The 9,572-nt window shown below is 38.5% G+C and overlaps 1 protein-coding gene across 1 annotated transcript; it reads right to left on the reverse strand.

The window, feature by feature from the left end:
• Positions 1–7,868: 7,868 nt before the first annotated feature.
• On the reverse strand, positions 7,869–8,444 carry LOC142013062 (interferon beta-like). Its single transcript, XM_074994109.1, has one exon. It carries the CDS (start codon positions 8,442–8,444, stop codon positions 7,869–7,871), a length of 576 nt encoding a protein of 191 aa, XP_074850210.1.
• Between the last annotated feature and the right edge of the window lie 1,128 nt (positions 8,445–9,572).

Here is a 9,572-nt window from a genome sequence, read left to right on the forward strand (position 1 = left end):
AAGGCAAATACAACTTAGATGAGTTATAGTGGACCACAAGTTAAATATGAGTCAACTGTGTGATGCCATTGCAAAAAAAGCAAACATGATTCTGGGATGCATTAACAGATGTGTTGTGAGCAAGACACGAAAAGTCCTTCTTCCTCTCTACTCTGCGCTGGTTAGGCTTCAGTTGGAGTATTGTGTCCCGTTCCGGGTGCCACATTTCAAGAAAGATATGGAGAAATTGGAAAGGGTCCAGGAAAGAGCAAAAAGACTGATCAAAGGTCTGGAGAACATGACCTATGAAGAAAGGCTGAAATAATTGGGTTTGTTTAGTTTGGAAAAAAGAAGATTAAGTGGGGACATGATAGCAGTTTTCAGGTATCTAAAAGGGTGTCATAAGGAGGAGGGAGAAAATTTGTTCTTCTTGGCCTCTGAGGCTTGAACAAGAAGCAATGGGCTTAAACTGCAGAAAGGGAGGTTTAAGTTGGACATTAGGAAAAAGTTCCTAACTGTCAGGGTGGTCAAACACTGGAATAAATTGCCTAGGGAGGTTGAGGAATCTCCATCTCTGGAGATATTTAAGAACGGGTTAGATAAATCCTGTCAGGAATGGTCTGGACAGCACTTGATCTTGCCATGAGGGCAGGGGGCTGGACTCAATGACCTCTCAGGGTGTCTTCCCGGCCTAGCATTCCATGATTCTATGTCTTCTCCCAGAAGTACACCTAAAGATGTCAGCCTTCTTATTTAGCTCATCATAAGGCCATGTGATAGGAAAAGCTTACAACACCAAGCACTTTGCACAGGATTTAGCACCCTGTTACTCTTCTCTTAATTACACAAGAAATACACAAAAAATAGTAAAACTCATGCATCTCCCTGCCTCAGTTTCCTCCATACTGCAGGCGACTTTATGGGCCTGGGTCAGGGTCACTTAGGTTCATACTGTAGTCTTTTGTTGCAGTGCATCACTTGGATTGACTAAACATAAATCTGACTAAACAGCACCCTCCTAAAACATTTAAAAATATGGTAATAAAATGCCTTTTGGAGCAGATCTTTTTAGCTTTTGAGTAGGTAGGTAGTGTTTCTTGAGACCCCCTCAGTTTCACTGCAAACAACAGATTTTAGTTATAGCATAAACATTTAATAAAAGTTATTAAAAAATATCTGGCCCTTTTTAAACATTTTCAGAAAGTTTTAGCCTGTGAGTGTCTGTTAGAAAGAAATAGTTACACGAAGAGAAAGTTTAACATGCAGTTCTATAAATACACAGTTTCAAGCGAACAACACGAAGTCCCGTAGACTAACAGATATTTTGGAGCATGAGCTTTTGTGGGTGAAGACCCACTTCATCAGATGCAACAGTTTCAAGGGGACTCTCCAGAAAAGTTTATGCAACCGTCTTAAAAAAAATACTGAATTTGAAGGCCAACAGTCAGAGAAGGAACATAATTTCATAGATGCAGGTGAACTATCATACAGAACAAGTAGTAAATTATGAATACATAGGAGTCAAAGCTAAAAATATGCTGGGAAGGTTAACATTTGTTAAATCCTATTAATAGATACATTAACAAAATGAGAATTTATTTGCAGATTATTTACAAATAGGAAAAAGACGTACATCTATGTGTAATTATCCATTCAAGTAAAGATGGCTGATATGTAGAGGTGAAAAAATTCCCAGAAACTTTTCTGGTATTTTCACAGAAATGTAATTATCTCATCAAATTCTAGCATATATTTCAGCCAGTTGAGTCTGCACCTAATCTTTCCCAGAAAACAAATGAATCGCTGATGCAAGTATACTGAAAGACTGTGTCGTTACGTCCACTATTTTCTTACTTTAGATTTTCTTATTAGGGTTAAATTTCTTTTTCTCTCATAAATATTCCCTCCGAAGCTTCAACTTCCCATGAAAAGCACACTCACAACTCCCATAGGAGACGGGTGTATTGGCTTAGCTCCCAATATGACATGTTTATATGCACTAAACTGCATTCATTAAAAAGACACTTTCAAACAGTTTAGGCACAAGTCCTACAAGATGATTAAAGAAAGCACTAGAAGTGATAGGACAGGGAGATGTAAAGGAAATAACACAAATAGAAAATATTTTTATTTTCCTTTTTGAAAAAAATAGTGTGCAAAATTCCTTTTCCATTTTTGAATGGAAAAACCCAGATTTTTGGATTCAGTGGTAGAAAACTCCAACATGGTATCCTAGTGCTGTGGTATGAAAAACAGAAAGTGAATATGCTGCAGGACGTGCAGCTTATTCAACAGAACACTTAGGCTTCAGTGTTTTAAGCCCAGAGAAACATACAATGAAAAAAGAAAACTTGACTGGTGAAAAGTTAATCACATTTGATACTGTAAAACTTCCTTCATTGAGAACAGTGTCTCTAGCATATTGATTATCCACAACAATGTCTTTTTGGACAACTCCCTTCATACTACATTGCTGGTAACTACTCAGAAGTGCCTGACAAAAAACAGGCTCACAGCCCTCGGCTGTACCCGCTCCTTTGGTTTTTCACAGCTGCTATCAGGTTCTAAGTAAAGCTCCCAATTTGTTAGTCCCCTCTGTCCATCCTCTAGTAATTTCAACACACTTGAATTTTCCTCTGTCATTGGAACTTGCATGAGATTCGTGGTTGTCTGGCTCCAGTCTCCCTAAGGAAGTCTTGACAGGAATTCTCGATAATGCCTTAACAAATTTTCAGTTGTCTCTACAGCATCCTCTCCAAGCTTGGAAGGAAGGTATGAGAGGTGGTAAAGGACAGGTGCATGCAAGCCTGGCTGACGGAGGGGGAAGAGTAGGCCCATGCAAGGATGGGAGAGTGAGACTGGGCACACTGAAACCTGCTGATGGTGGAGATTTAAAGGGCTGGTGGCTGCATCAACCTGCCTGGAACAGGAGCACAGGTTGGGAGTTGGAGGTGGCAAGTATTTGGAATTTGTGCTGGGAAGCTAATCTGTGTGTAGTTGGCTGGAATGCTACCTGTAGTTACAGTGCCTTTTTTCCTAAAAAAAGAGGAGCCTGTACTCAGCCCGCTCCCCACTGCCCACCCCCAGTCAGTTCTATGGCTGGGGCAGCTTAGGTGCTGGTACTCAGTAACCGCAAGGACTGGCACAAAAAATAACCCAGGGATTACAGCAATCAGGGAGTTCTCACATAATAATACCCAGTGTACATTATATGAAATGGTTGCAGGCCAACCTGACTGATGGAGAGTGGCGATGGCTATTGTTATGTAAGTCTCATTGGTCTGAGAAGAAGAAGGGCAAACAAGCCTAGCTGGTGCAGATGAGCATGTGCCAATGTAATTTGGGGGAAGTGGGTTGGTAGTATGAAAATGTAAGTGATTATTATTGTGGATAAAAGCAAGCCTGATTGCTGCATGGATCCATGCAGCTTCAACTGCGGGGGAGATAAGAGTAGCCAGGAACAGACAAGCCTGGTTGCAGAAAATGTGGAAAAGGTTGCTTGAACCAAACTAATTATTACGTAGTTAAGAGGTATTTTTTTTCATATGGAAGCCCTGTGTAACTGAAAGTCATCAGTATGTTTAAGTGTATTTCCAGCTTGAAGCACAAATGTCAGTGGGGTGGGTAACACGTTCTTAAGTACTTTCTGGAACTGAAATTTTACAGATGAACAATTATAGCTTTGTTGTTTCAGAGAGGTAGCCAGATGGGTCTATAACATGGCTGCCCCTCTGAAGCTTTTTACTATTCAAGACGGTGCATTTTTTCCATTTAAAGTGAAACACAGGACTGTTTGTTATTTTTAGAGTGATTGTTTTGATTATACTGGCTCAAATCGTTACTGTTGGTGGTTGCCATTTTTTTATGAAATAATATTTTACAATAACTCCCTGTGATGATGACCAATATAGTTGGTGATGTTGGTGACAACTTAAAGAGAATCAACTTTGTCTCTCATATACCAGGCTAAACCTACAGAAAAAAAAATGCCTTTTTACCTAAAAACTGAGCCACCGTCATAAGAATGCTATTAGCACTAAACATGGTTCTCCCACAGTGTTATTTATTTCCATTTAAGAGTACAGCCACATTTTAACTACACTTTAATTTGTAAATCTATGTTTCACCCATTTAACCAGCTAGATGGTCACTACAAAATATTAAAGGCTAGTGTAAACCTATAATTCTCCTGCTTCATATGAGAGAGGGAAATAGTTTAAGTATATCAAAAGTTGCTTAATGCAGAGCTAACTACAGCACTCAGAAAATAGTAGTTAAACTGAAGTTCTCAGATTTCATGCAATCTAAGAACACCACAAAATATTGATGCCACAAAAACTGAAAAGGAAGGTACAGTTAGTAATCCATGTTCAAGAAAGATAGCCACATGGATGGATGTGTTTTATAGCGTGGTTAAAAACTGGCTCGGAAGAGAAATTATAGTATGTATTCTTAACACATACGCCAAATAATTCAAACGGTGAAATAATTCAAAGGGTGGGTTTATTATTTTGCTGTTGTTTCAAATCCAATGCAGTGTTCACCATTACTTGTAATTTGTCTTTTAATTTTTGCTTTTTTCTCATCTTGAACAGGAGAATTCCTCTGGTTTGTTTAATCGCCTTAGTGTCCTGTGGTCACATTACACTTTTTGGTTCTCTTGCTCTTCTGCAGACTGTTGTGCTAGAGGTTACATCACGGCTGGGAAGTGTGTTCTAATGCAAAAACTATTTTCATAGAAATCAGAGAATAAGATTTATTTAAAGATAATATGAAAAATGTTTCTGCTCCTATTGATTTGGGTAGAGCCCCCAGGCTTTCAGTGCATTTTCTTGTATCAAATTTAACTATTTTCTACAACTATTTGATGGAGACTCTTTATTGAATCATAGAAACGTAGGATTAGAAGGGACAAGGGAGAAGCTTCCTGTGTTGACAGGACCAAGTTTACCTAGATCATTGCTGACAGCTGTTTGGTCTAATCTGCTCACCAAAATCCCCAGTGACAGAGTCCACAACCTCCCTAGACAAATTATTCCATTGCTTAACTACCCTGACAGTCAGGAAGTTTTCCTAATGCACAACCTAAACTGCCCTTCTGAATATTAATAAGATTGGCAGGAAAGACCAGGGCAAAAAAATTAGATACAAGGTCATGAAAGACAGAATCTGTTTCAGTAAAGTTCTATATCAACAGGACGTAGTCACAGAGGTAGTACACAGATAGGTGATCCACAGAATCCAGAGGCTTCATGGAGGCATGGAGTCCTCTGTGTGAGCACATCACCTGTCTCACATGAAAGTGTGTGTGAGGTGGGCTTTTTCAGAAGAATTCAGTATTTTTCCTGCATAGTAACTGACTGACATATTCCCCCAGTCTGGGGCAGCATTCTAGGGGTGACAAAGACTAACTTTGATAACCCTAATACCAAAAAGCCTCTTCCTGTGCTCATTATTCACATAATTTTTTTGTGGTGTATGTCCATCAATGACCTTAGTCTATAACAGCCCTGGAAAGGAATGAATGAAATTGAGTTTGTGGGGAGGTGATTACGCAAATGATGAGATTTCCTGGAAGTCTATACTTAATGGGCAGCGGTGATGCTAATAAACATGTTTTATGGGAGGTGGTATGTGAATGTGCACAAAGGAGATTGATGGAGTTATATGCAAACTAAATAAATCCAAACTTGTGATGTATTTTTGAGGGTGCCTAGAATCTTGATGGGTGCATCTACCCTGGTAATTTGCCCTCTGCTATTACAGCCATCTAATAGACCCAACGTCCTCAACTGGAAGTTAGTTGGTGGTGAAAAATAACCAAGGAAAATGTAGCAGAGTCAAAAAGAGGCAAAGGTCAGGGATGGCGTATGAATTAATTATCACTCCATAGCTACTTTTTTAATATGGAAGTACAATGAATTTGGGACATTGATTCATCATTGTATCCAAATATGTTCAAAACTAGAAGCATAAATGCCACTGGAATAGGTCACACATTCTATAAGCACGTGCATAAATATTTTCTGGAACTGGGGTTTCAAGTCTGAACAGTAAAAGGATTTTTTTAGTTCTTTGCGTTTTTTTTTTTTTTGTTAAATGGGTATTTAATACTAACCACAATCACTGTAGGATGCCATTTAGTATAAAATAATAATTTATTTATCAATTTTATCTATGATGAAACATAAATAAGAGCAATAAATATTAAACTGACATAAATATCCTGTAGTAAATATAAAAAATCTTCTGAAAATGTTTCCAGGGCTCACGAATAGAATAAATAGGAGCAAAAGCTTTTAAAATTCCACTGCACCTCATTTCATATGATGTATAGAATATTAGTAGGCTTTTGAGAGTACTTCTAAAAAAGATGATTTCCAAACTTCAATTTGTGAATTCATACCATAATTGAAATATCTTATATTCTACTTCGGTTCTTTTGCCAGCACTGAGGGTAAACTGCTTCTCTGATAAGAAGCAATTGGTATCTCTTCACTTTCATCATGGTGAACTGAAGGTCTTTTCTTCATTCTTTGCTAAAGTGTCCAACGTTCCATCACTGTAACCATATCTATCACTATACGCCCAGCTGGTCGCTGTATCTGTGATGAACTCTCTGAAAGGAATGCCTCCATCAGGTAGATGAGAGAGATTTTTGCAAAATCAGCAGGAAATGTGTTGGAGGGATTCCTGGATTGTCACCTGGGCATTCACCTCCAGGAACACTCAGAATTTGAGAACCTCTTGGCACCACTTGAAATCTCTCTCATCTTTCTTATAGGTGAATTATCCACACTTTTGTGTTTGGAAGCTGTTCTAGTGGTTGCACTGTATGTTACAGGTCAGAGATGAGATTTGATCAAAGAAGAGTTGAACCACAGAAATACACAGCAAACACATAAGGTCAACAATGGTTTAAGTCCAATCCTGTCTTTTAAAATTCTTAATTGTCTTGTAACTTTTTTGCATCGATATCCTTCACTTTGCATTTTAAATACTGAGCACATTAGCAGAATATTATCTCATAAAATGTAATTTATGCAGTTGGAATTTCATAGTAGAGGAACTGTATTGCAGAATATGTCAAATGTTATGGAGCGTTAGAAGTATTTGTGGAAGAATCAGCAGAGAGGAAGAATGCCACTGGATCCGGTTCGTTTACCCTCAGTAGTTGCTGCATCCAGAGCTGCAATGAAATGAGATTTGGTTGAAACACAAAGAGAAAAAATATAATTGTCATTGTATTGGTCTCAATAAACTAAATGCATATATCTTTTCTCCACATAATCTCACATTTTTAATTTGTTCATATTTTTATAATACTCCCTAGGAAGCTTCTCAAGCCTTGGAATACAAAAAATAGTTATCGTAATGACAAATAAATTATCAATATCAGTAATGACAATTGTAGAAATACACTACCTATGTCAAAGCTGAGTAATTTGCAGTGAGGATGTGTGTTTGTGGGGGAAAATAGTGTCATTATCTGATGACCATTCTGCTGGTGAAATGGCTAAGGACTCCACCAATATGTACTTTGTTGCATTGTCTCCTAATTGCCTACTGGATAACAGAACTGATATGTATATAAAGATGTGTAAAAAGAAATAATAGTAGAAACACAGAAAAATAAATCTCTGACATTGCAAATCCATTTCCAGCACAGGACAAGAAGACCTGGAAGCTCTTGCAATGAAAATCAGTTGTTACTTGGCCACTGATTCTATAGAAGATGGAACAGGCCCTATATAATCAGAATTATAAAATATCTACCCGCTTGCGCGCGCGCTCTCTCTCTCTGTCTCTCCCTCTCTCTTGCTCTCTGTTCATCAGTATTAATTAGAGTAATAATTCATTTACTCAAGGGAGAAGTTTTGGAATGTACCTTAATTATGGAGTCTTCTAGTGAGTTTGTCAATCAGGACAAAACATCTGAGTATTTCCTTGTGAATGATCTCCCAGGCACACAAGCTGTATTGCTTTTCTATAAGGAAAGAGTCTATCTTCTGAAAGTATTGTTTCACGCTCCGAATGGTGAGTTGCAGCTCCTCACTTTCTGGGCTGGTCATTTCCTTCTCCATCTGTACTGTCAAACATGCCTCCAGCCTCTGAACTTGGTGGTAAAGTCCATTTTGGAACCTTTCTATGGAAGCCCCATCCCAGGCACTTTGGGTGAGGTTTTTGCTAAAGATATTGAAGATCTCTTGGAGAATCTCTTGGATTGCCACTTTGGCATCCTCCGTTTGGGGCACTGAGAGTTGAATAACGTCCATGGTGGGCTTGAAAGCTTCTCTTTCATGTAAGCATTGTGCGATGGAATTTCTGCTCATTTTCTCCAGAAGCTCTAAGCTTTCTTTGTTCATCTTGTTCTGCTGGAATTGAAGCATGGTACAGAGCCGCGAGGAGATTTCCGTGGAGAAGAGCAGGAGGAGGCAAACGTGCAGCAAACATCTGCTGGTCATGATGACGTCTGTATATTCCTTTGACTTCTCTGGCACCTTGAGACTGGAGTTTGTTGAGGGTTCTACACAAGCTGCTGTGTTTTTCCTTCATGTCTCTGAATTTAAATATTGTGCTGCAGAATTTTTCTTTCATCATTTTCTGATTTTCAAGAGTTTCCCTCCTGGAGGCATCAGATTTTTCCTTTTTATTTAATTTACCCTTTTCTGGTTCTTTTTCCACATTTCCCCATTTTCGAACTTTTCTGAAAGTTACCACAAATGCCAATACACAACCCTGAAAGCACATGGTGGATGTACAGTACATAAAGGCTTTTCATGGTACATTAATGTACAGATATAATTTAATAAGATCATCCACAATTCAGAAGTCGTAGAACTTTCCCTGTTCATCACACCCTGCACTTATGATTTATAACCTCTTGCATTGACAGACAGACTTATTTAAAGTTTTCGATAGCTCAGGTATGTTTAATGTATGTGAGGCATGGAGGAAGTTGGAGTAAAGCATCTGACCTGTGGAGAGCTGGAACAATTTGTATAATTAGAGTGTGGACAGCTGTTGAACCAAACAGTAAATCCTTCAACCGGGGGGCTGTTTCAGCACCTATGTAAGCAATCTCAAAAATATTAGTAAATTTCAACTTTAACGGTGTATTCTATAAAGCCCACTCCATATACAGTGTCCGAAAACATCATCTTCCTTTTGAGAAACCATAGCAGATAGAGCATGTACACTGAGAGAATGGAACCGCGCGTGTGTGTGTGTGTTTTCACATTTGGATATACATAATTTAGCTCAGGCACAGATGCAGTGGTGTGGGTTGAACGTCATGTCCTTCATGTCCTATTGGTGACTTCAAGTAGCTTACAGAGGTGAAAAATGGAGTATATCTTGTAAAACAGAATGAGCAGCTAGTTACATATTGATACCTGGTTACAGTATGGCCACAAGAAGGTTCTGAAGAGAAGCCATACTATATATTTTTAACAGGCATGGCCCTGGGTTGTAATAATTTAGGAATTTAAAAAAAAAAACACAAAGTCCATGTTCACTGTTTCCTTGTTTTTTAATTTTTGCTTGGGCAGGAAAACTCTTCTACTTTGTTTCAGCCCTTTAGATTTTTGTGG

This window comes from Carettochelys insculpta, chromosome 5 (assembly GCF_033958435.1).
Source record: "Carettochelys insculpta isolate YL-2023 chromosome 5, ASM3395843v1, whole genome shotgun sequence".
In the NCBI taxonomy this organism is placed as follows: Eukaryota; Metazoa; Chordata; order Testudines; family Carettochelyidae; genus Carettochelys; species Carettochelys insculpta.

What these genes read in the sequence shown, in the direction of transcription:
- LOC142013062 (XM_074994109.1), bottom strand. Translation starts at nt 8,444, where the DNA reads ATGACCAGCAGATGTTTGCTGCACGTTTGCCTCCTCCTGCTCTTCTCC.